At 45.6% G+C, this 27,941-nt stretch overlaps 1 protein-coding gene across 1 annotated transcript in view; it reads left to right on the top strand.

Annotated features, from left to right (window-relative positions):
- SLC38A11 (solute carrier family 38 member 11) overlaps positions 1–27,941 on the top strand; it is a 454,649-nt gene that overhangs the window by 266,717 nt on the left and 159,991 nt on the right. The window contains exon 7 of the mRNA XM_069221362.1: positions 11,352–11,422. Within this exon, the coding sequence (XP_069077463.1) occupies positions 11,352–11,422 (71 nt within the window). The remainder of the gene's footprint in view (positions 1–11,351; positions 11,423–27,941) is intronic.

Genomic DNA, 27,941 nt, shown 5'->3' with positions numbered 1-27,941 from the left:
TATATTCAACATAGACATCCTTGCACAACAGTGCAAGGGTGTGTGCATTGGCGCTAGGCAGCTAAAACAGTGTCAGTATATGGAAAGGGAAAAATGTGCCATATTGTGATAAATACAGCACAGTCCTGCCCTTTCCCTATCACGCAGTGTGACACTGCACTGCGTGCCTTTGTCCATAAATATGGCCCTGTGTTTTGTGAAACAGACTGGCACACCATCATATTGTAGACCATTTGATCATTGCAGAGGAGCATATTAGAAATCCTTCCCAGAGCATAACTGCACCAGACAGTTTCTGTAACACACTGTTTGAATAGAGAACTTGACTTTCTACTGTTCCTAATTATTTCTGACTAAAGTTAGAAATCTTCATTCTCTCTCTTTTGGAAATACTCACAAAGCATGCCTTTCTCCCTTTTCATGTCTTTTCAACCTTACAATTTCTAAACCAGGCAAACATACTAGTAAACAAGTGCATTTTCCAGCAAGAATAAACACTTGACACCCTCGTTCCGATCTGCTGTTCCACAGTTTATATCAGCTGCATAATTCATATGTTAAATATAAGTAATCAAAACTAATAATTTCTATAACATTATTTTAGTACTTCTACCTCTTCCATACCAATCTACTTGCAAGTGAACCAGGTCCATACTATGTATCAGGGGCATTGTTCATGTTTGCGTCACAGCGCACCTTTAAACAGATTACAATGAATGTGCTTCCCTCAGGGCAACTGTGAACTTGGCGCATGCAGTGAAATACAGAGTGGCTGCTTTTATCAGCCACTCCGTGTTTCACTGTGCAGGTGGCACCCTCCACCATTTTAAAGAGGGGACAGAGATCCTCCTACAGGTGGGTGTAGTGAGTGACTGCACCCACTTGCAGGGGGGTGTCTAGGGTGTCCTCCAGAGGGCTACCCTTAGGGGGCGCTGGCAGTCTTTTTGTGGCACTCTCTCAATGCCCTTCCTGATGGCTTCTTTGCCTTTGCGCCCACTTCCATAATATAGTGTGGGTGCAGAGGTCAGGAGATTTCCTCTTTTACATGAGGCCATCCCCCAATGCAAATGAGGGAACACCCTCTTGAGATAGCGATGGCGCTACAAGAGCGCCAGCACTATCAGTACTACAGAAGGGGCTGCACAAGTGTCTGTGGACCCTTCTGTACCACCACAGTGCCCAGCAGAAGTGTCTGAGTTCCCTTCTGTAATACTAAAGTACTTTGAGGGTGCACAAAGCAGGCGCACACTCCTGCCCCCCCCAAGGCACTTTGTGTAATACTGGCCCAGGAAACATTTTTTTGGTGCTAAGGTGGTGCTAGAGTCGCTTTTTTCTCGTGCCCTAATTACAAAGACTTTGTAAACCCTTGCGCCACATTATGCCTGCGCCAGGCATAATGTATGCAAGGGAGGTGTTCCAGCACTAGGAGGCCCACAAAAATGGCACAGTGAAATTTAACAGATTTAATTGCTCCATGTTTGGTGTCAATTTTAATGCCCGCTCAGAGCACGTGTTAAAATGATGCTCCCATGGGCTCCCTTGCACTTTGCTACACTAGCGTAAAAAAAAATTACGCTAATGTAGGAAATCGCATCAATAGCATCAAATATGTTGACGTTATTTTGATACCGACAGCCATGGTTCACCATATTATAAATACGGTGCAACCATCGTGTCGTTAGGTGCCAGTAGAGGGAGCACAGAAAAAGTGGTGCATCAGAGCTAGCACATCAGCTCTGATGCACCACTTTTTCTTTAAAATGGGCCTTGGTGTGCTCTGCAGTATTTGGGGTCAATTGTGGCACTTATTTACACAGGCAGTCAGCCTGTCAGACCTTGTTTGTTGGGGACACAGGCCAGCAGGGGTTACTGAGCCACAGCCATGGGGGATGTGCTCATTTGCCTTAGAAGTCCCAGGGTCAATCCTTCTATGGCTCTGCAAACATGGCCAAGTAGAAACATTTTAGCTCTTGATTCTCAGTGGCAGCAATGGCAAGCAGTCCCAGACTTCTCAGGAAGGTTAGTGTGGTGCTTCACCAAGCTCAGCACCCAACAGACACTCAGCAGTGAAATAACTTGATTGTCCAGCCCATTGCTTATATTTGTAAAAACAAAGTACTTAATACTCAATAAAACTCAATACTACACACTAAAAAAGGTATCAGGTACTCAAGAATATCTTAAGCGCAGCTACTACTTCCCAGTGAGGATGCTCCCCTGCTGCCCCTTCAACTCTCTTTATTGTAAATATACCCAGCTGTGGGTCTAGCCACAGCTGTGACACTCCTCACCTTTATCTGGTTGGCAAAAGCAAGCACTGAGTATCTCAGTGGTTATCTCAACAACAGTCTGTGTCCACAGGAAGGTTTGCTCCGGCCTCCAGCACTTTTGACCTGGTCCCTTCACTTGGTGGGAAGATGTACTGGCCGCAGGAGCATCAGGTGTCTGTCCCACTTCCTAGCAGCAGTCACAGGCCAAACAGCAGTGGAAGGTGTGTGGCTGTCTTCAGTCACCACACACCGATGGCTAGAGATTTGGCCTCACATGTCATGGCAGGGCCTTATTCCTCCTGGACTCTCTCGTGATGCAGCAAATCAACTGATCTGTCCTCTCTGGGGTCAAGAAAGTGATACAGTCTGCATCTGGTCACAGGTCTGTAAACAACAGATGAGTCACTTCAAGGTGCTTCAGTTTAGTGGTGATCGCTTAGTCTGATCTGGAGCATTCAGTTAGTGCCTCAGCCAGCGGCATAGTCACTTGGACAGACAGTGGGCAACTGCCTCAACACAGTAGCTTAACTTCTAGTGATATAGGCTACTCAGGCATACATTGGGCAAGTGTTATGCTGTCAGCCACCACAAGAGCCAGTTTGGGCACATTTGGGCAGTGCCACAAGCTTAAACAAGCCTCTTTTTCAGCAGCACAGACCATTCAGACACAATTAGGACAAGTGGTGGTCCACAGCAGCAAAGTCAATTCAGGCTCATGTGGTGAGTCACTTTCAGGACTTTCTGTGAGATGTACCCATGGCACAAGTGTCAAATGCTTATGGTCACGCCAGTAGTCAGCATCTCCTGTAGGATCAGCTTGTTTTCTTCCCTCTTATTCCAAACAGGAATCTTATGACATTCTGGGACAGACAAAGAGATATTCCTCCACATCAAACTCCTTGTGATATTCCCTCACCTTCGGGAAGTTGGTTGCCAGGCAGAATCCAGCTTTGGTTGCTCAGTAGTCCTCTGAATCCTCTTACTGGTGCCCCCCCACCGCTTGATCAAAGAGAACTTGAAAGTGGGTCCTCAGTTCCGACTCTTATACAGGTACAGGTAACAGTGGTTATCTATTCTAGATGCACAACAGATGGCAGGCAGCATGACTGTTAGCATGGGCTGCAACGAGTGGTTGCAGTGGCAAAGGAAGAGTGAGGACCGGGAGATGGCATTTTACAACGATAAAAAACATGAACTGCCACAGCAAACCCAACCGTGCATTACAAAAAAACATCAATGAAAAAATGAAGTTCCAGTGACCTCAGTCAACTTGACCTGTAAATCAAACATTAGAATTTTAACTGAAGGATATGATTCATGAAGCAGTTGCGGCTAAAGTTGACTTTTTGGTGCCTATTCTTGAGTTCACTTATGGTGATGCTAGAGCCATCCACACCGATTCTGAAGACTAAAGCTCAGAGTTACTGCATGTTTGCAGGTGTGCAATACCCAATTTATGTCATACTAAAAAACTGTAATCAAGCAATTAGACAATGGGATTTCCCTTAATCGAGTGTCACGCGATCCATAGAGAAGTTATTCCAAATCCTGCTACCACATTTTCCAAACACTGAGTGCAATTTCTTCCTTCTGTTGGTTTATAATCTCTTGAAACAAGCATTTAGATTATATGGCTTCCTTGATAAGTTGGACTCTGATTAATCAGCCCACTTTTAAATAAGGACAGGAAGTCTGCATATTGCTTCAGAGCTTTTCTTGTCATTTGGATGTATTCCAAAATGGAGATCCCCAAAGAAATGAAACAATGAAATCTGAAAATAAGGGCCTAATGTTTGTCAAACCAACTTAATCATTTTACCACATGGCTACTGAAAAATCATTAATAATGTAACTGAACATCGGATGTAGTGAGTCATGCATGTTTGCTGTTTGTCCGGAATTTGGCGATCTCAAAGAAACGCTGGCTTGCAAACTCTCTGTGCGCACTGCTTTTCTGAAACAGTCTGTCTTCAGGAAGAGGGAGCAAGTGCTCAAGGAAGAACTCATCTCTTCTATTTCTTGCTGCTCCCCTGATCTCTGAATTTGAGTCAGTTCTCAGTGAGCCACCGCTAGCATACCGGTCTGCTGAACAGTACCCATCGGAATCCCAGTAGATTCAGCTAAATAACATTGATCTGCTCAGATCACACCCAGGCTTTTCAGAAAGTATCACCTTGCTGCATTGCTGCACCAAGACTCAGACACAGTGCTTCCCATGTGTTTTACCCTGGCACTGCTTCTGTTGTCTTGCTCCTCAAGTATTTCTAAAATCATGATTCTACCTACAGTATGCTTGCACCACTGGCACTATCCCTTACTACCTGCTTGCCTGCCCCATTACTGCTGCAGTATGTTTTATGAGGTTATGTGAACAGTTTCTCTTCTACTCACCCTTTGTAGCTGAATGTTATGAACTCTTCTTCTCTGCTTCTATAAATGCAGAGCAACAATAGCACTAAGAATCTATTGCAGTCTGGAAGGTGTTCTTTGTTGCCCAAATAACTAGTATTTGATATTTCCCAATGACAACAAAAAATAGCACTGTAAATGGGCAACTGTGAATAACGTCTCTTTGCTCCACAGCGCACTTTTAAACAGGTGCGCTGGGCATAAATTGGGGCAGCTCATTCAGTGAGCTAAAGAGCAGCTCGTTCTATGCCACTCCATGTTTCTCTGTGCAGGTGGCAACCCGCCTGCACTTTGAAGAAGTGCACTGAGTGACTGCACCAACATGCAACTGGGTGTCTGGTGGGGTCCAGGGGACCCCTTTCACCCCTACCAAAGGCTGCCCTCAGGGACGTTTTAAAGCATGGGCAAAGTGGGCATTTGCCCAATCCAGCAGACACTCATCAACTGATTCTCAGTCCTGTCAGGGAATGCAAACCATCCCTCTCTTTTTCATCTCCCACTTGTGAGTTGGCCTGAAGGTTGTGCTTAGTTGTGGGTTCTGCCGCTGTCTGCGCAAGTCAGGACTGTGGCACGTATGAGACATGAACTGACAAGTGCAGTGCTGCATGATCATCACTGCATTGCTGACTTTACCGAGAGTGTCGGTGCCCATGACCAGCATGGAGTAGGAATTTACAATGCACTGTCAGTGTGCCTCGGCCTACTTCAGGAATAGTCAAGAGGGGGTACCCTGATTCTTAGAGAAAGTTGAAGCAGGTGCACCTTGAGGTTGTCACTTTGGTCAAGAAAAGAAGCCAGGATGTAAAGAAAGGTATCCGTATTCTTAAGTCCTCACCTTTACCACTAGACCACATTCCATTTTCTTCCCCTTCTCACTTTCTTTTGCTTTGTGTGTTGAAGTGGATGCCCACATTGCGCGGCATGCGCATTTTATAGCAGAGGCAGATAGGCCTGTGAACATTATTCCACAGAACAAGTTGTCCTTAGGGATACTGCCTCTCCTGTATGTTTGTACTTAAATTTTGAAATATACTCTTTTATCATCAAGTTAATGTATCTGCCATTGACACCTAAATATCCCTTTTTGAGCAGACAAATGTTCTTGGTGCACATGATTAATACTTCTGTGATGTCGAATATTTAATTAAAGTGTTAGCTTCCCCTGTAGATCTCTGTTATATTAATGTTGTTTGCCTATACTAACACTTTTATAAATAAAAAAAGCACCTACTACTTATTTGTATTTGGTTCTTAAAACACAATGCAAATGTCCCGGTCATGTAAAATGTCTTTACTTTAAAAAAACGTGTTCATAGCTAATAGGCATACTTTTCCGCAGCAAGAGATGACGTAAAATGAAGCGAACGTTCCTGTTCCTTGATCCTAAGATGAATGTTCCCCATTTTTCAGGCTATTTGTTCATTTAATGACATATGAGTGTGGAAGACACTGCTGTACAAAATGGCCAATGGTCCCAGGGGTTTGAGAGACCCATTCACAATTATGGTTGTGTTTTGCTACTCAATTGTGAATCGAAGGGCTCATTTTCCGTGCTTGCATTTGGGCTTACAAGCCACTGAGATTCTCTAGGGTTTACAGAATTTAGCCAAAAGTGTAGAACCACTTTTGGGTAGCATTAAACATCCAGCTCTCCACATGACAGCAACAGGTATAGACAAAAACAATAATTTTTAACAAAAAAAAAATGTTGAACTATTGGCTTTGCTAATACTTGTTTTCCATTTACATGTGTGTGTGTGCATGCAAACGAATGGTAGGTAAGCTTGGAATGGGTTTTCTAATAAAGAAATCCCATTCGAATATGGACCCCAATACACACACACACGCATTGTGATGCATGCGCACACGTGCTTCGTAACTTGTGCCCGCACATGTAGCAGAACGCAGGTGACCACTTATATTTTACCAATCTAACAGGGCAGACGAAATTAAAATAAAACAATTGAACAACTTGCGCAAAGCACGAAAAATCAAAGAATCAATCACAATTGCTGCCATCTTGGACATGAGGGGTGTAGCCTGTTACCAGGAAGAAATTGCTGAAGTCCAAAGTGTAATATCTCAGTCACTATCTTGCCTTCACTAATTGCTCATTAAATTCATTGTCAAACATACATTGTATACAAAAAACAATCCTTTGATTTGTTAGTCGGGATTACTATTACCTATCTGAGTTCTTCATGACATTAATGAACACACATTGGTAAAGCCACTGGTTTATATGCCAAACATCACTTACACATGCTGTTAGCATACTTTTGCACATTAATGCCAGACCGAGTGGCCTTACAAACACTTATTTTTCTTGTATGAATGATTTGTGTTTAAAAGCTTTTAAAGTCAGTAACTCTCTCAGCCGTATGGCAAAAGGTTTCCAACCTCACTGCCTAGTCATCGCTGCCTAGTCTTTGCTTATAATATTATTGTGATCGGCTTTTGATCTGATGCCTTTATAACCAGGTATAATGCGCCGACTAGTGCTGGTTTAGTTTGGTACTGGACAAGTATATTCCTATCGAAAATAACTATAGGAATTGTTAGCTATCACCTTTACTGTCAATGGGAAATTGTACTGCATTGGCAAAGTCACTAATGGTGTATGTATACATTAGTGCAGTGGTTTCTCATCCCATCGTCTTCGCGGTTTCTTCTACCTTTACTTTGGCTTGTCACCTATTACAGTATCTTATTCCTGGTTCACCATGAAGATTCACATGCAAATCTTCCTTTTTCAAATGTATTCAGATATCGAAGTTGAAAATGGATTTTAAACTGTACTTACTGATGGTGCAGGATCTGAGAGAGTCAAATATTATTGTGAATTTATGCTATCATGCAAGTGAGTAGATTTAGGAGATTATAATTTTCTCTGCTTTAAAACTCTTAACAAATTCACTAAAATCGTATATTGGTTAATCTGGCGGATCCTAAAAAAACTCCACATAAAGCATAATTGTTCTCCTGAAACATGAAGTAAACACATAACTACGTATTCTAGGTATGGCTTGGTGGTATAGAACTGTACCAGACGTTTGTTTAGACTGGATATATGGTGTATTGTATAATGATTCAGACACATTTGTCATTGACCCACTAGTATGCCAGTGAAGCCTTTCTCTATCGATTATTTTATGCAGATGTGATGAATTGTTGATCGAATTAATGAATCTTTACACCTAACACTTTAGCAGAAATTCAGGACAGTTCGTTCACGATCTAGTCTTGATTATACTGTGTTTACAAGCTATCTGGTAATTAACGATTCTGAAAGCTGGTTATGCCGAAATCTGCTTAGGCATATCGCATAGCGAAGTCCTAATTAATTAATTTTACTGATTCCTAGTGCACTAACTCTCTGGATCTCAACTGTGCTCTTTTATAATTTTAATATGTTTGCTGGTATTTTCTCTGTAGCTTTCAGCTATTAATTATTTTAATCTGATTTGAAGAATGACCGAACAAAACACCGGATTTATGCACTTGGAACTTTACTAGTCAGATGGTATATTAAAGCTTCAATGTATTTATTTTGTGGATTTAAAATGTATAAGTTTTATAGATTTTTCCTGTTTTTTATATTGCATGGCTTATATTTAAAGCAGAAACAGTAAACTTTACTTACTTTACTTACTGTAGATATGGAAATGCCATTGTATTTATCCCTTGAATACCAAGTCATTTGGTTTATGCAATGTGTAGGAAAGTGTCCCATTGTGTATGGTCACCCCTCACGTTTTGCCCCAAATGCTGATGGTTATGACCCTGACAGTGCACTGGCGTTTGCTGTCCAGGCACCAATGCCAGAGCTCTCTCCCAAAACTGTTATGTTTGACTTGGTAATCCCAAACTCGACGAGACATCCCCCCCTTATAATTTACTAGTATGTGGTACCGGGGATACCCAGGGCAATGGTGCTAAAGGGGTCCCAAGGGCTGCAGCACCGTTTTGTGCTACCCTAGGAGACTCAAGCAAACTACTGACACCAAGCCATCCATTGCAGACTGCAGGAGCAGCGCAAACTGCTAGAACTCGACTGTGCCCTCACCATGTGTGGCATAGTCAAATGCACTGCCTATAATATATGTCAGGCATTCCTAAAGTAGGCCTTCTTAGCCCAGAAGGCAAGATGCATTATATTAAAAGTGTGGAAATATAAGTGTATGCCTATACGTTCCTATAGTGGTGTTCACCGTTGGAATCTACTATAAGTGTTAGCAGTCCATGGGATCATGGGTTGCCAAACAGGCATCCTCGAGAATGGTAGCTCCATTGTGGTACCACTAAAATATGTTGTGTTTGGTATAAAATAACATGCCTTCTCACCACTGACACAAATCTCATGCAGTTGGTTATATGGCATGCACCCAGGTGGCAACCTTAGAGGTTGCCTCCTGTTTGGCCCAGGTTCACTGTGCTCTGGCTGACCAGCCCACCCTTTCCAGCACCTGTTGCCACCAAGATAACATTCTGACCTCCTGCCAGGTAGTGTGATCACTCCGAGGAGTCAGGATTAAAGGCTTGTGCCAGAAGGAGATCACACCTCCATCCGCCCCAGCAGGCTAGTGCATTGACACATCAAGGCAGTGAGCCTCAAAGGCTGCACCACCTCTGATATGCACCAGGGCTAACTCCCAGTGGAGGAAACAGCACTCCTCCCCAGGAACATTGGCTCTTTGACAAGCTGGAAATCAGATATGCAAGTTGGTGTACACCCATAGAAGGTTGACCACACCTCCAGGGTGAGCAGCTCGGTGTGTACACTAAATGTAGTTTTATGTCATGGTTAGGACTGGCAGAATAGAGGGTCCTGGGTAGAAAAAGTGATCCATCCCACTGGATGTGGTCACCTCAGGGGTAAATTTGCTGCAAGAGCTAGTCTTGGCTACTAGCCTCCACACCTCTAATTTCCTTAAATCTAGGGTTCAAGGCCCACCCCTGACATTAGAACCTCAGATCTAAACAACTTACTTCAAGGAAGGACCACATGGAGAACTGTTTTTCCGACAACAGGACTTTGCTCACAGCACCAAAGCAAACGAGGGATACTCTGTCCCTGTGGCAACAGACTTGGCACTGCATGAATGACCCTTGTCCTTGGCTCAAACTTTGCACTCTCAATGAGAGGGACCCCTGTGGAAGCCAGAAGCGCTCTCAGTTTACCCTGGACGAGTGGCACTAGTCATCTGCAAACTTCAGATGAAAACACTCACCAGATCAAAGAATCACTGGCCATCCAGCCCTCCATGGGATCGCCAAAATCCAGGTGGTCCAGTGCATTGTGGGAGTTGTAGTCTCACCCGCCAGAAGGTTTAGGCTGCTACATCACTCCACAGGACCCAGTGAAGTTCCAGAAGCTTTTAGTTGTGTTTACCATTAACAAGGCTCGTTGATTATCAGTCTGGTAACTTACCTCCATATTCAGCGCTGCACCTACAGTGGACCTGCATCTGACCTCAGCAACCAGGCCTCTGTTCTGTTTTTGCATCTTGTTTCGTGCAGCACTGTGTAAGCAGTAAAATCAGCACCACCCACGGCTCCCGTTTAGCACCACGGACAGCCAGGATAACTCTGCACCCGAACTCCACAGGCTAGGTAACATTGAACAGACTAGTGTGGCGTGGTCCTAGGACCTGCAGAACCTTAACCCTGCAAGGGTTTCACGTAACTCAGCCTCGAAGTGACCAATTGCCACCAGTGGTTTTTCCCATTACCCGCATTAATATATTTTTCATGTATTATTTTGCACTGATTTAATATTGCTTCTGTAATCTTTAACCCCAGTTACTTGTATTTTACTCTGTTCGTTTTGGTTTTTAAATTAAGATAAAAATACACTTTATTTTTGTAAATTGTTTCTGGATTTCTTTTTAGTCTTGTCAATTACTTATCGTCCATGTTGGTAATCTGAAATGCTTAACACATGTTCCTCTAGTAAAGCCTGACTGCTGTTTGCCACTTTACCCGGACTGAGCTAAGGTTTCATTAGTGTGAATCTAAGGACCATCTTTGGGGTATTCTGATAATATTACATGGTAAAGCTAACCAGCCATGCCACATAATATTCCACTTTCCTTCACAATTAAAATGAGGACGATGAAAGTTAATACAGTTTCCCTTAAATTACATTTAGTATGTTTTATTAGTCAATAAGGAAATTGACCTGATCAACATTTTACAAAAAAACACCAAAGTTTGGCACATCTTATGCACAATGTTAAAGAAGTAGAACAATAGCAAGACCTTTGTTCAGTTAAAATCACATTGACCGAAAGGAACAGTGATATTTGCTGCTGCTATCATGGGCATGTATGTTGCAAGGGCCGTTTCTATTATTGCTTAGTAACCCTGCACCAGTTTATCACTTGCTTTTTGATGGTAGCGTATTATTGGGTTGGAGCAAGTTGTTATAGATGTTGCTGAGCAGCTTGAAATGTCTTAGATCTACTACCACATGCATACTATGGCATGAGGGAATGTCACAATAAGAAATTCGGATACTGCTGATCTGTGGATATGCCTCCATTTTCTACTTGACTGTGTGGAGCCTAAGGCTATTTATTAATTGTTGACACACACTAATGTATCTCAATAGGGATTGAATTCTAGATGCATTGGAAAAGAAAATGTTACAAAAGTTGTTTTATCTTTTAGACCCCGCACAGAAGATGCATGGGTATTCGCAAAACCTAACGCCATGCAAGCAATTGGTGTCATGTCATTTGGTAAGTTGCAGAATGTAATTTTCTTAGTCTTTGCCACTTAAAAAAGTGTATAGTATAAAGAAGCAAATTCATTTTTTCCATACAGATTTGTTTCTTCTGTTTAAGCTTTTCTAGTCGATTTGGGTTGCTTAAGTGTGCGCTAGTGTCCGTGTGACATGACAGGTAATTTATTATGAATTACTAAATTATTCAGTTTACCAGCACACCACATGATAACATTTAGAGATGGCTGTCCTTGGAACCAATGAGACTCTGTTTGGGCTGCAAGGGGACATTCAGCCACTCTCCAGTAAATATTTACAGATCACAAAAAGTAGTTGCAAATTGTACATCGACTTTTTGCCTATATTGTGTGGAGTCACCTATGTACAATAAAGCCAATTCAGAAAATACCTTTTTACACAGTTTTAGAAATGGGGTCTTTAGTTGGCAGTGGTTTTCACCCTCACTCTAGTCAGGGTAAGGGACTCACACAAGTAAGATAACCCCTGCTCACCCCCTTGGTAGCTTGGCACGAGCAGTCTGGTTTATCTAAGAGGTAATGAGTGACATATTTGTGCACACACACAGAGTAACACAGTGAAAACACTACAAAAGGACTCCACACCAGTTTTGAAAAATAGCCAATGTTTATATGATTAAAACAAGACCTAAACAACAAACCTCCAACATACACAAGTCAAGATATCACTTTTCTTTTTAAGAGTTTAAATGAGTCCTAATCCATAGGAATCAATGGTCATATCTTTTTAACGCCAAATACCTGGGATGCATCAAAAAACAAAGACAATGCAGGCCATAGGGGAGGTGAGGTGCTGAAAAAGCAAAGCAATGCTTTAGTTCCTTACTGCGCAGGGGAGGTGATGCGTTGATTCTTACCTCGCAGGAGAGGCGATGCATCGGTTCTTTACTGGCAGGGGAGTGAATGCATGGATTCTTTCCTCGCGGTAAAGGTGATGCATCGATTTCCAGACATGCAACCTCAGTTCTTTACTGTGGTGCAGGGTTGATGAAGAATTGACACCCAAGGATGATGCATGGAAAACCCAGACGTGCTGTGTTGATGGAGTTGCGGTGAAACTGGTGGTGCATCGATTCTACAGATGTGAGACCAGTGCTATGTAAACTTTCCAGCACAGGACAGGAGCTGCATTTTTCAGCCACAGCGCATAGGTGTATGGATTTTCTCCTTCAAGTTACCAGCTTACACTTCCAAGGGCCCAGGGACTGGAGTTGGCACCACTTGGCAAGTCAGGACTCTCAGCAGAAAAGCACAGGCACTGGCAGATGAAGTCTTTGATGTCCCTGAGACTTCTTAACAGGAGGCAGGCTCAATTCAAGCCCTTGGAGAACCTTGGAAAGCAGGATGTTGAAAGCAAAGTCCAGTCCTTTCACTCCCAGGACAGAACTAGCAAGCAGCAGGTCAGCACAACAAAGTAAGAGGCAGAGTGTCAGTCCCTCCTGCAGCATCCAGCTCTTCTTCCTTGCAGAATGTCCACAGTCCAGCAGTGCTCTAACTTTGTGGTGTCAGAGGTCCAGTACTTATACCCATTTCTGTCTTTGAAGTAGGCAAACTTCAAAGAGAAGTCTTTGTTGTGCACAAGACCCTGACTTTCCCTGCCCTGGCCCCAGTCACACTCCGGGGGTTGGAGACTGCTTTGTGTGAGGACAGGCACAGCCCTACTCAGGTGCAGATGTGAACTCCTCCCTCCACTCTAGCTCAGGAAGACCCATCAGCCTGGTTATGGGCCATCAGAAAATGCAGGTCACACCTCAGTTCCCCTTGTGTGACTGTCTAGAGTGGATGCACTAATAACCCAACTGTCATCATTCCCCAGACGAGTATTCAGAAGACAGGCAGAGACACAGAATGGTTAAAAAAGAAAATGCCCACTTTCTAAAAGTGGCATTTTCAAACTTACAATCCATAACCTAACTTCAACAAAATATGTATTTCAAATTGTGAGTTCAGAGACCCCAAAGTCCACATCCCTATCTGCTCCCAATGGGAAATGAAACTTAAAATGTATTTCAAGGAAATGCCCATGTTACCCTATGAGATAGGCCTTGCAAAAGAGAAAAAACTAATTTAGGAGAAGTAAAACGCACCAGTACATGTCCTATCTATTAAATACAGTGCACCCTGCCCAACGGGCTGCCCCGGACCTACTTTAGGAGTGACATACGTGTAATAAAAGGGAAGGTTTGGGCCTAGCAAGTAGGTGCACTTGCCAGATCGACATGGCAGTTTATAACTCCACACACAAACACTGCAGTGACAGGTCTGAGACATGTTTACAGGAATACTCGTGAGTGGCACAACCAGTGCTGCAGGCCCACTAGTAGCATTGGATTTACGGGACCTGGGAGCACGTAGTGCACTGTACTAGGCATGTACTAGTAAATCAAATATGCCAATCATGGAGAAACCAATCACCAATACAATTTAGACAGAGAGCACTTGTGCTGCAGCACTGGTCAGCAGTGGTAGAGTGCTCAGAGCCCTAAAAATAGCAAAATCAAAATTCAGCACAGGATCAAAAACAGGAGGTCAGAAGCAAAAAGACAGGGAAAGCCACGCCAAGAGCTGACAGGTCTAACACAATGCACCACAGAAACACCTGCTTAATTAACATAAATTAGGCAGGTCACAATTTGCGACTCCCTGTGATTAGCTACAATCAAGGGACTTCGAAACCACCATCCCTGTGGTTGCTTTTCAAAATCGATTTTTTTTCTTTTTAAAGCAGGTTCCTTCTTATCCCATCCGCCTCCGGTCACCAATGGACCACTTCTTATTTCCAATAAAGCTGCTGCACTGATTCACAAGAAGCAGGGGCTCCAGGGGCTCCAAGGGGACCTTTCCCCTTTCTGAATCAGCTACCGCTCCACTTGAGAGTCTGTAACAGATCAGTGGTTTGCGCCCACTATTATGAACGTAAACCATTGATACATACCTTGTTGACTCACAATTTGGAAGGAACGTTCTTAATATGCCCCATCCGAATTGCAATTTGGTATGGATTTTAAATTAATTTTTCGATTTGCAAAAAGTTTTCTGAATCACAAAATGGGGTTGGTACATCAGAAAAAGTTACACACACTGTAATTCAGGGTTTGAGACTTCTAAATCTCTCTGTACATGATGCCTTTGAGTCTGTTCCTTGTCAGAGATCCCCGGGTGGCCTTTTGGTGCATGAGCAGCTGGCTAATGGTTTCTGACAAAAAAGCTAGTTGAAGATCCATAAGATCCCACTCCCAAAATGTTTGCTCATTGTAGTTTTATGGTTTCCAGTTTGCCAGTCCTCTGGTAAAAAAAAACAAAAAAAACATGCACAATAGCAAACACAATAGTAAATAGCAACAAGCTCTGCATCCTTCAAGAGAAACAAAAACTGTTGTGAAGTGCAGGCCCCTGTTAGGAGACCGAGTGGATATTGTGAGTTCGGAAAGTAAAAATGTGGCAGAGCTGTGTTGCCCAGCAAGGCCACTGGCACCTCATCTAACATCCCTAACAGAGCAACAGTATCTACAAATGTCTACTACCCCAGTTCTAGAGATAAACAGTCAGTGACCCCTGATGAAACATGGAGGTATATGGTATGCAGAGACACCCTGGTCACCTGAGCAGGGTTCAGAGGGCAGAAAGAAGCCAGTGCAAACTGAACAAGGGTCAGATGTCTAGCTGAACAAAAGAGCTTTCTCTTTACTGTATCCTTAATTGTGTTAACTTAATTTAAGTGATCTAGTTTGTTTATTTGTGTAACTATTTTTATGTTACTTTCTAACAGCCAGATTTAGATGAACAGGTACATTTAATCAATAAAGATGGTGTTAGATTGAATTCTGGCCAAATGTAATGTTTAGAAGGTACTCTGTATTTGTAAATCAGAGATGAATGGACAGCGGGCCCAGACACCTTGGGGCATATTTATACTCCGTTTGCGCCGGAATTGCTTTTTTTTTTTTTTACGCAATTCTGACGCAAAACTAACTCCATATTTATACTTTGGCGTTAGACGCGTCTAGCGCCAAAGTCCATGGAGTTTGCGTCATTTTTTTGCGTGGACACCTACTTTGCGTTAATGAGATGCAAGGTAGGCGTTCCCGTCTAAAAAATTGACTCCGAGGCATGTGCGTCGTATTTACACTTCCGGGCAAAATTCACGCCCGGGAGTGGGCGGGTCAAAAAAAATGACGTACGGCCGCTTTTGCGCCGTTTTTTAGCGCCTGGAAAAGGCAGGCGTTAAGGGACCTGTGGGCTCTGAAGGAGCCCAGAGGTGCCCTCCCATGCCCCCAGGGACACCCCCTGTCACCCTTGCCCACCCCAGGAGGACACCCAAGGCTGGAGGGACCCATCCCAGGGACATTAAGGTAAGTTCAGGTAGGTATTATTATTTTTTTTTTGTGGCATAGGGGGACCTGATTTGTGCCCCCCTACATGCCACTATGCCCGATGACCATGCCCAGGGGACAGAAGTCCCCTGGGCATGGCCATTGGGCAAGGGGGCATGACTCCTGTCTTTGCTAAGACAGGAGTCATTTCTATGGGGGTTGGGAGTCGAAAAAAATGGCGCAAATCGGGTTGAGGTGAAAAATTTGCCTCAGCCTGACTTGCCCCATTTTTTGGCGCCCAAGCTCCATATCCCCCTACGCCGGCGCTGCCTCGTGTACGTTGTTTTTTTTCACGCACACCAGGCAGCGCCGGCGGCTAACGCCGGCTAACGTCATTGATTAAATACGGCGCCCGCATGGTGCTTCAGAATGGCGTTAGCCGGCGCTAATTTTTTTGACGCAAAACTGCGTTAGCGCAGTTTTGCGTCAAAAAGTATAAATATGGCCCCTTGGGTCTTACTTTGAGATAGGATAAATCCTCCATTCAATGTTATGTGGTAACTGTGCCAATAAAAGTTGGAGACTTGTAAGAACACTGTGTTTCAGTGTAACAAGTGAACTGATTGATGAATGGGTATGTTTTGTAGCCAGAAGACTATGGGCCTCATTACGATCTTGGCGGTCTTTAGTCAAGACCGCCGGGGTGTGGCTGCCAAAAGACCACCATGTTGACGGTCATCCGACCACTGTATTATAACCCACACCATGAAGACTGCCAAAAAAATGCCAAATTTCCAAAACCACCAGGACACTGGCAGGCGGAAAAGAGATGGTCCCACCACCAGCTCCGCCGGCCTGACACAAATCCGCCCACCAGATTATGATCCACAAATCAGCACAGCGGTACTTCCATGGCTGTAAAACATTGGCTGTACGAGCTGCCACTGACAGAACAGAACACCACGCTGGACAGTTTGAATACCACACACCTGACACACATCCACACACTGAACACACCGACACACACCACTATATAACACACCCTCACACAACCCACAATCCTTTGCAACTAAAATGCCATACAGAGACACTGAGAGCAGGCACACATACAGAGAGAGCACCCTGGCACTATATGCACACACACATCACACGCATTGCACATCTAATAAAGAAACACAACACACACATAACCTCCACACACATTCCGATACAGCTGCCCATGCCTCAGAACGCACCACCCACACCACATCATTCACCCAACACTGCATTCTTTCATACACTACACCCCCAACACCATAAACACAATCACAAACATGTCCTCACAAAAGCACCCAAGATTCACCGACAATAAGTTGAGGGTCATGGTGGATGAAATTGTCAGGGTAGAACCACAACTGTTTGGAGCACAGGTCTATTTAACATCAATAGCCATGAAAATGGTGTTATGGCAAAGAATAGTTGACAGGGTCAACTCTGTGGGCAGCAATCCACGCACAAGGGAGGGCATCAGGAAGAGGTGGAACGAAGAGGGGGAATGTGCGTTCCATATCATTGAGACACCAAATAGCTGTGCAAAAAAGTGGCGGTGGGCCCCCACCTCCTCCCCCACACTTCACATCTTGGCAGGTGAAGTCCTTGGAGATGATGAATCCTGAGGGCTTTATAGGAATACTTAGGGGACTGGAGTCTGGTAAGTACCCACAACTTCAATGTAACACAATTGTTGTGTCCTGCATTCTTCCTCACCACCCAAATACCCCATAAATCACTGTTTTTCACACTGCAGCTACCTGCCAATCACACAATGCACCTCTCCTGCATGCCACCACTCCACACAGCCCTACTGCCCACACAACCCTTGGCCAGGACAGGAATACCAAAGCCGAATCCTATGATTACGACTCCCACAAGGCACCAAACCATTAATGCTAAAACCAGAAATGTGCACATCAGGTCACATGTCATGCATGTATGACTATTGTACAACCTACACCATCTAGAATGTACGACTGAGGACAAGTACAAGGCAGTGACAGCAAAGCAATGGCACACCGCAATGGCAAGTGAGGTAAAACACAGCAACAGCCCTGTAACTATTCAAAATGGACACTGATCCATATCCCCAAGCCTGTAAAGGACTGACCATGGGTTGGAAAGTAGGATGCCAGACTTCATGCACACAAAAAAGATCCAGAGACAGGAGTATGAGCCTTGCATACCCACATACTCTGTTCTCTATGGAACATCATGAGACAATGTTCAGCCATCATGTGAAACTACTACCAAGCCTGACCACACACCAGCTACCAGAGTCTATTTGTTATGTCAAGTAACAGATAGTTACAGAAACCCATTTGCAGTGCCATCTGTACCAAACATTGATGACAGCAGACAACATGGAGTATGGCACTCTTGTCACAAACTCCTATGTACCACCAAGCTATGCTGTGCAGCAACTGTCATTGCTGGGAATCGTGCTAAGTCATTGTGTGTATCACACAAAGAGGGTAGCAAAACCTTTGTAACTGTACTCTATGTCTCACTCCATCCACAGTAACCCTGCCATTGCCACCATGGAGAGGATACCAGACACTGCCAGCCCTCCTCAGGATAAAGGTCCCAGTGAGGACAACACGCCTAGATGTGTGGACAGTGACGACCTACCTGGGCAGTTCTGGATATCTGGTAAGTGAACAACTCCCAGCCTCACCCTTCCCACATCATTTCCCCCCACCCGAGTTGCTCAGACATAACAGCCAAGCAAGCACCCCCAAACATGGGACCCAAGGACTGTTCAAACTATTGTTTGTCCCACAGTACAGGGTCCTGACTCTGACCTTGACACCCCAGACAATGATGGCCCTGCTAACACTGGGAGTGGGCACACAGGCACCTGGGGCAGGGGGCATGGGAGGGATGCTGTGGGACAGAGGACAGGCAGGCAAGGGACTCCACTGACCAGGATGCCATCTCCCAAGTCCTGGGAGCATACTAATTTTCCCAGGACAGGATGGGCCAGATCATCGCCAGGTTGGGGGAAAATCAAAGGCTGCTGAGGCAATATCACCAGGAGGCCATGCAGCAGAGGTAGGCACACAATGCCACCATGGCCTCCATATCAGGGTTGCTGAGGGACATCAACACAACCCTGCGTGATATAGCTACCCACCATCAGGCCCCTTCCACTAGCAAGATTACATTTGTCCATCTTCATCAGAGGCAGCTAGTGGAATGGAGGCCCTGCCAGGGGAGCCTCAGACACTCCTCCCTCTGTAGCAGAAGAACCCCCCGCAAATGTGGACATCTCTCCAGACATCCAGCTGCAGCAGATGCCAAGACCAAACTCACTGCCATGAAGTGAACCTCTCCTGATTTGTCACCTTTGTGCACATCTGAGACACTCTGTTGACTGTTCTGAATCCTAACTCAATTTTCTCATGGGACAAGGACACAGGACCTGTGTGACCAAATTTTGTAGCAGCTAATCTGACATATCCATCTCCTGTGACTCCACTCATCACCTGTGTTCGACCTGGCATCCTTGGCATGGTCTCCCCTGTCTTTTCTGCCTCTGCTTTCCATGTTTTGACTGTGTGCTGGACTCTGTTTTTACTGTTTTTGATACTCTAGGCACTTTACCACTGCTGACCAGTGCTAAAGTGCAAAGTGTAAGTGCTCCTGTGTAAATTGTATGTGTGATTGGCTGTACCATGATTGGCTTATTTGATTTACCAGTAAGTCCCTAGTAAAGTGCAGTAGAGGTGCCCAGGGCTTGTAACTGAAATGCTACTAGTGGGCCTGCAGCACTGGTTGTGCCACCCACAATAGGAGTCCTGTAAACATGGCTCAAACCTGCCACTGCAGTGACTGTGTGTGCAGATATAACCTGCAACTTCAACCTGGCAAGTGTACCCACATGTCAGGCCCAAACCTTCCCTTTTTATACATGTAAGGCACTCCTATGGTAGGCCCTAGGTAGCCCTATGGGCAGGGTGCAGTGTATGTTAAAGGTGGGACATGACTGATGCGTTTTACATGTCCTAACAGTGAAATACCGCTAAATTAGTTTTTCACTGTTGCGAGGGCTATCTCTCTCATGGGTTAACACGGGGGCTGCCTTTAAATATCCTTAAAGTCCAGTTTCTCTTTGAAAGCAGATAGAGAACGGGAGTTTGGGGTCTCTGAACTCACAATTTAAAAATACATATTTTGGTAAAGTTGGTTTTTAAATTGTCTGTTTGAAAATGGCACTTTTAGAAAGGGGGCATTTCTTGTTTGAACCATTCTGTGACTCTGCCTGCTTGTGGATTCCCTGTCTGGGTCAGACTGACAGTTGGACTGTTTGTGAATCTCCTCTAGACAGTGATACAAAGGGAGCTGGGGTGTAGCCTGCATATCTTGACGAGCCATCTGGGCTAGAGTGGAGGGAGGAGTGGTCACTTACACCCGAATGGGCTGTGCCTGCCCTCACACAATGCAGTCTCCAACCCCCTGGTGTGTGTCTGGGGCTGGGCCAAGGAAATGCAGGATCCTGTAAACAACAGAGACTTTTCATTGGAGTTGGGCAACTATTCCTGCTTGAGAAGAATCTCCAAGGGCTTGGACTGAGCTTGCTCCCTGTTCTGAAGTCTCAGGGCCATCAATGACTTCCTCTGCCAGCACCTGGACTCTCTGCTGAGACCAAGTGTACCGACTTCGGATGACCCCAGACTGAGGCCGCTGCTGGATCCCACTAAGATGCCTGCACCTGAGGCCGTGGTCCTCACTGGAGTATGACGACCCCGCAGGCCGGACGCCGAAGCAGCCCCCAGCTCCTTTGCTCCACAGCACTGCAACCAACACCCCCTCGGATCCAGTGATGCTGCGATCTCCGACTCCGTGCACTGGCTGGTTTCCCCATTTTCACAAGGTACTGTACCCAATGGTCCGTGTGACTCCATGACCAGTGCTATTAGCATCTGATTGTTGGGAACGACTCCGTCACAACGAGATATCACCTAATTGAAGCATTTGTCTTTCTAAGTGCTATATTGAAATTTAATCTTTTTAAAAAATCATATCTTGACTTGTGTATGTTGGATTTTTGTTGCTTTGGTATTATTTTGCTCCGATAAATATTATTTTTCTAACCTCATTTTGTAGTGTTTTCACTGTATTACCGTGTGTGTTGGTACAAATACTTTACACATTGTCTCTGGGTTAAGCCTCTGTGCTCGTGCCAATCTACCAAGGGGGTGATCGGGGTTAAATGGGTATGTTTCTCCTTTGCTCTGACTAGAGTGAGGGTCCTTGCTTGGACAGGGGGTAACCTGACTGCCAACCGAAGACCCCATTTCTAACAACCTGCTTATTATGTTGTACACTTTGATTTGACTACTCACAATACTGATCTGCGCAACATATCACTTATGGAGACAGCTACTGTACATGTGTGTTTAAATGTATAACAACATATGTCCCTCAACACAAGTGTGGTCTGTAATGGACCCCTGATTCCAACTGGCAATGTAATGGCATCAGACAGAGGCTCCTTCAGCAAGACACACATGACAACAGTAATGTCACTGGACAGATGTCACAGTATGAATTTGAAATCCACAGTAATACCAGGTTCGAGTCCATTGAGGCATCTGCAATTAGAGCAAGACAGAGAGTATCATCAGTATGGAAGGCCTGAGTACACAGTAATAACATGTGCAGGTAATTGACTGTGTGCCTAATGTAGTATGACTCCAAATCATGGGCATCTAGATAGGACCTATACAGCACAAGGTTTAGGGCCTTCCTAATATCATGTTAACAAGCTATCTGTCCTGAACACCTCTCAAAACTGTACTCTATAATCATTGACTACCTGCTATGTATACCCCAAGCCATAGGTAGCGGACCCACAGATGATAGCCACACCCTGTGGGTGGGAGGAGCTGCCAACAGGAGAATACATGAAATTCAGCTCAAAATGGGTCAGTCCATGAGAGAAGTGAATGTTTGAATCAGTTGCTACAACATATTATGGGCAGAACCACTAATACTTTATACCAACATACCTTCTGTCTGCTACCACAACTCCCACACAGGCACTGGACATCATAACACCATCACATTTCCCAAAGGTCAGGAGGTGTAATGTCAGCTATCCACTTCTGATTGTGCACTGACAAGACATGAAATGGTCCACCTCACATACCTGTCTGTCACTGGAAGTACTGATTGATGAGCTCTGTCCTGCAGTCAGCAGCTCCTTCGTCCTCTGGCTCCTCATCACTTTCCATATCACCAATTGCAGGCACAGGTTCCTTTGCCTCATCCTCATCAGCTAGCAATGGTATCCAATGCCTCAGGGCTAGATTGTGGAGCATGCACCTTGTGGGGTGTGTAGAGGAGGGCACCTCCTGATAGGTCCAGGCACCTAAATCTTGCCTTCAGGTGGCCAAAGGTACGATCTATTACTCGCCTTGTCCTCCCATGGGCCTCATTGAATCGGAGTTCCCCTGACGTGGTGGGTACCTCACAGATGTCAAAAGGCAAGGAAGGTTTGGATAGACAGAGTCACCTGTGAACACAGGTAGAACAAAACCAATTGAGGTTCTGCGATAATGCAGATTGTGATGACAGGTCACATAATATTTAGAAACATTACAATGCATACTCACCAACCAGCCAGGCCCTCTCTGTGTCTAGTCATGCCATCATGGTTGGGACATTGCTGTGCCGTATAATGTAGGAGTCATGCACTGATCCAGGAAGCTTGGCAGTCACTTGGGAGATATACTGGCCTGCCAGACACACCACCTGCACGTTGATTGAGTGGTAGTTTTCCCTCTTCCTATACACCTGTTCATTGACAGTGTGAGGGACCAGGGATACATGTGTGCCATCTATGGCCCCTACCACATGAGGAATCAGTCCCATCTGATAAAAATAACCTTACACATTGGCCATATCCGCTCTTTAGGGAAATCTGATGTAGCTGTCCAGGTGTTGCAAGAAAGCACATCCCTCAAAACGTGACTGAACATGCGCTGAGACATCCCTGCTGCTAAGGCGACAGTATCCTGGAAGTGTAGCACGGATAATACTTGAACGATGGGTGGTATGGAATAGGGATTGCAATTGCCTGACATCGGATCTGGCTCCAGCTGTTTACATAGATCCATGAAGGTCTGGTGATTCATAAGGTAGGTCTGGATGACATGCCTGTACTGCATGGTTGCCAGGTCTACCAGTGGACAGTACACTGATAGTTGTCTCATTTTCCTCATGGCAGGATATGTAATTTAAAAGGAGAAAATGTACAATAAATCATTGCAGTTGGCACACGACAGCAGCACATTGTAAGCTTGCAGGCACCTACACATGTGTAGGGGATTCGGAGTAGTGCTGACATAAACATCACAGACCATAAAAATGTATATCAGACACAGCCATTGCAACACATTGGCTGGAATGTCAGTCGGATAGGAGATGTGACACATATGTATGTGAACATGTGTGGGTTTGTAGGAAAGTACCATCTTGCCCGGCATGTTACCCCCATATTTCACTGTATATATGTTGTTTAAGTCTATGTGTCACTGGGACCCTTCCAGGCAGGGCCCCAGTTTTCATAAGTATGTGCCCTGTATGTGTTCCCTGTTTGATGCCTAACTTTCTCACTGAGGCTCTGCTAACCAGAACCCCAGTGGTTATGCTCTCTCTGCTTTCCAAATTTGTCACTAACAGGCTAGTGACCAATTTTACCAATTCACATTGGCATATATACCCATATAATTCCCTAGTATATGGTACTGAGGTACCCAGGGTATTGGGGTTCCAGGAGATCCCTATGGGCTGCAGCATTTCTTTTGCCACCCATAGGGAGCTCTGACAATTCTTACACAGGCCTGCCAGTGCAGCCTGAGTGAAATAACGTCCACGTTATTTCACAGCCATTTACCACTGCACTTAAGTAACTTATAAGTCACCTATATGTCTAACCTTCATCTAGTCAAAGTTGGGTGCAAAGTTACTTAGTGTGTGGGCACCCTGGCACTAGCCAAGGTGCCCCCACATTGTTCAGGGCAAATTCCCCGGACTTTGTGAGTGTGGGGACACCATAACTCCGAACATGGCCATTTAACATGTCTAAGATCATGGAATTGTCACCCCAATGCCATTCTGGCATTGGGGAGACAATTCCATGATCCCACAGGTCTCTAGCACAGAACCCGAGTACTGCCAAACTGCCTTTCCGGGGTCTCCACTGCAGCTGCTGCCAACCCCTCAGACAGGTTTCTGCCCTCCTGGGGTCCAGGCAGCTCTGGCCCAGGAAGGCAGAACAAAGGACTTCCTCTGAGAGAGGGTGTAACACCCTCTCCCTTTGGAAATAGGTGTGAAGGCTGGGGAGGAGTAGCCTCCCCAGCCTCTGGAAATGCTTTGATGTGCACAGATGGCGCCCATCTCGGCATAAGCCAGTCTACTTCGGTTCAGGGGTCCCCCAGCCCTGCTCTGGCGCGAAACTGGACAAAGGAAAGGGGAGTGACCACTCCCCTGACCTGCACCTCCCAGGGGAGGTGCCCAGAGCTCCTCCAGTGTGTCCCAGACCTCTGCCATCTTGGAAACAGAGGTGTCTGTGGCACACTGGACTGCTCTGAGTGGCCAGTGGCAGCAGGTGACGTCAGAGGCTCCTTCTGATAGGCTCTTACCTCTCTTGTTAGCCAATCCTCCCTCCTAGGTAGCCAAACCTCCTTTTCTGGCTATTTAGGGTCTCTGCTTTGGGGATCTCACCAGATAACGAATGCAAGAGCTCATCAGAGTTCCTCTGCATTTCCCTCTTCACCTTCTGCCAAAGGATCGACCGCTGACTGCTCAGGACGCCTGCAAAACCGCAACAAAGTAGCAAGACGACTACTAGCAACCTTGTATCGCTTCATCCTGCCAGCTTTCTCGACTGTTTCCAGGTGGTGCATGCTCTGGGGGTAGCCTGCCTCCTCTCCGCACCAGGAGCTCTGAAGAAATCTCCCGTGGGTCCACTGAATCTTCCCCCTGCAACTGCAGGCACCAAAAGACTGCATCACTGGTCCTCTGGGTCCCTTCTCAGCATGACGAGCGTGGTCCCTGGAACTCAGCAACTCTGTCCAAGTGACTCCAACAGTTCAGTGACTCTTCAGTCCAAGTTTGGTGGAGGTAAGTCCTTGCCTCCCCACGCTAGACTGCATTGCTGGGTGCCACGTGATTTGCAGCTGTTCCGGCTCTTGTGCTCTCTTCCAGGATTTCCTTTGAGCACAGCCAAGCCTGGGTCCCGACATTCCTTCCTGCAGTGCACAACCTTCTGAGTTGTTCTCCGGCGTCGTGGGACTCCCTTTTATGACTTCGGGTGAACTCCGGTTCACTTTTCATCTAAGTGCCTGTTCAGGTACTTCTGAGTGGTGCTGCCTGCTTCTGTGAGGGCTCCCTACGTTGCTGGGCGCCCCCTCTGTCTCCTCCTCCAAGTGGCGACATCCCGGTCCCTCCTGGGCTACAGCAGCATCCAAAAACCTCTACTGCGACCCTTGAAGCTAGCAAGGCTTGTTTGCATTCTTCCTGCGTGGGAACACCTCTGCAAGCTTCATCGCGACGTGGGACATCCATCCTCCAAAGGAGAAGTTCCTAGCTCTCTTCTTTCTTGCAGAACTCCAAGCTTCTTCCAACAGGTGGCAGCTTCCTTGCACCCTCAGCTGGCATTTCCTGGGCTCCTGCCCACTCTCGACACTGTCGCAACTATTGGACTTGGTCCCCTTGTCTTACAGGTACTCAGGTCCGGAACTCCACTGTTGTTGCATTGCTGGTGTTTGTTCTTCCTGCAGAATCCCCCTATCACGACTTCTGTGCTCTCTGGGGGTAGTAGGTGCACTTTACACCTACCTTTCAGGGTCTTGGGGTGGGCTATTTGTCTAACCCTCACTGTTTTCTTACAGTCCCAGCGACCCTCTACAGGCTCACATAGGTTTGGGGTCCATTCGTGGTTCGCATTCCACTTTTGGAGTATATGGTTTGTGTTGCCCCTATACGTATGTGCTCCTATTGCAGTCTACTGTAACTTTACATTGCTTGCATTACTTTTCTTGCTATTACCTGCATAATTTTGGTTTGTGTACATATATCTTATGTATATATCTTATCCTCATACTGAGGGTACTCACTGAGATACTTTTGGCATATTGTCATAAAAATAAAGTACCTTTATTTTTAGTACTTCCGTGTATTGGGTTTTCTTATGATATTGTGCAAATGACACCAGTGGTATAGTAGGAGCTTTACATGTCTCCTAGTTCAGCCTAAGCTGCTTTGCCTTAGCTACCTTCTATCAGCCTAAGCTGCTGGAAACACCTCTTCTACACTAATAAGGGATAACTGGACCTGGCACAAGGTGTAAGTACCTCTGGTACCCACTACAAGCCAGGCCAGCCTCCTACAGGGTTACTGTGCAGTCCTGCACTGATGACACATTTGTTACTAAATTAATCTATTTCTATCAGACGCCTATGTACGTCAGAGTAGCTACACAGACCTATCCACATATATACAGGCTCAACACGTCAAATTTTCATGTTTGTCCCATATTGTGGCACGATCATGAACTCACTACATTGGGTAACAGAGATTTAAGGTTGATCAAGTGTATGGCACACTTGTTTAAGAACATGCATTGAGTACATGTGCTCAAATGGCAGACGCCGGACCTACTGTTCTGGACAGTTAGCAGTGACCCCAGTCCACCAGGGGAAGTTGTCATGGCAGTCCCAACTGCCGTGTAACTTGTCATAGGTTAACATTGCTGCCTATGGTGGAGTTGGGCCAATGGCAATGAACGCCGGCATTGACAGTCCTGTACATGGCGGTCGTGACCGCCATTTTCTGCAGTCTGGTTCACTTGACTCCTGGCACTGTTCCTTACAAGACCTTCACTACGTGAGCTGCTGTGTACTGCCTTTGGGAGCCATCATGCCACGTCCCACAGGTGATAGGGCCCTTGCCTTCACACAGGAAATGCTGGAAAAGCTGGTGGAGGAGGTTCTACCCCTGTATGGATAGCTATATGGGGCACGAGAGGAACAGGTGAGTCCCGTGCCCCAGCCATGTGTGAATGGTGTTGTGTGTGACAGTGAGTTGGCCATGTTAACTGTGGTTGGTGTAGATGCATGCATGTGGCATACCTTACAGGCGTGTGGGCAGGGAGGATGGGTATGCATGCCCACTTGCTGTTACAGTTGTGTAGTATCAACTACTGTTGGTATGGTGCATGTGTACATGACTTTCTCCTTTTATCTCTGTCATACATGCATGTGAACACCCATCAGAAGAATGGTGATCTGGTGCGGCATCACTAAACAAGCGCTGACCCTGGCTGTCCACAGCCGGCAGAGCACCCGTTATCTCAAGCGGTGGGAGGACCTAAGACGCTGGACCCAGAAGACCACAGAGGCCCAGCTGGGATGTCCTCCCAACGAGGGATGGGTGCCCATCAGACCCTGACCCCCCTAATGGCCCGCATTTTGGTGATGGCCTACCCTGAGGTGGATAGGCATTTGAGGGCAGCAGAGCAGCCGCAAGGGAGTAAGTACTGACAGTTACCTGGTGCCTAGCTCTGGTTGAATGCCGTGTGCTATCTCACTATACCTTCAGTGATGATGTAGTAGCTGACAAATGTTTCTCAACTAGTGGTAATCAGTCGGTAGCACCTTGCAAGTGTATGAGATGTGGAGCAACCATCAAGGTTTGCTATGTGTGAGTTTTGGAATCATGTATCATAACATCATTCTGCCTACATATGGAAATGCCCAATGCCAATGGCACATGTGTTGCACATCCTGCCCTTCCTATGCATGTGAGCTGGTGTTTCACCATACCTTTTAGCCTATCCTGGACCATCCCTCTGCATATGTCAGTCAGTGGCTCTAAGGTGTCTGACCACTCCCATCTGTGCTGATCACCTGTTGTAGCAACAGGATGAGCCACTTATTTGGTACAGGCTCCGAACATTACCTTTTTACTGCTAAAGGTCTGGATTCCATGTGAGACTGCCATTTCATCTACAACACAGATATGGCATGTCCAGGCCAGTACATATCTGTGTTTGTCTGTTTATCTCCATTCAATGGGGTATGTGAAGTTAGCAACAAAGGGACATTCTACTTAAGGGGTATGCTTTAGGTATTCATAATAC

Source organism: Pleurodeles waltl, chromosome 3_1 (assembly GCF_031143425.1).
Source record: "Pleurodeles waltl isolate 20211129_DDA chromosome 3_1, aPleWal1.hap1.20221129, whole genome shotgun sequence".
Lineage (NCBI taxonomy): Eukaryota > Metazoa > Chordata > Amphibia > Caudata > Salamandridae > Pleurodeles > Pleurodeles waltl.
The sequence above is the reverse complement of the archived record's forward strand: the minus strand, read 5'-3'. Positions and strand labels throughout refer to the sequence as shown.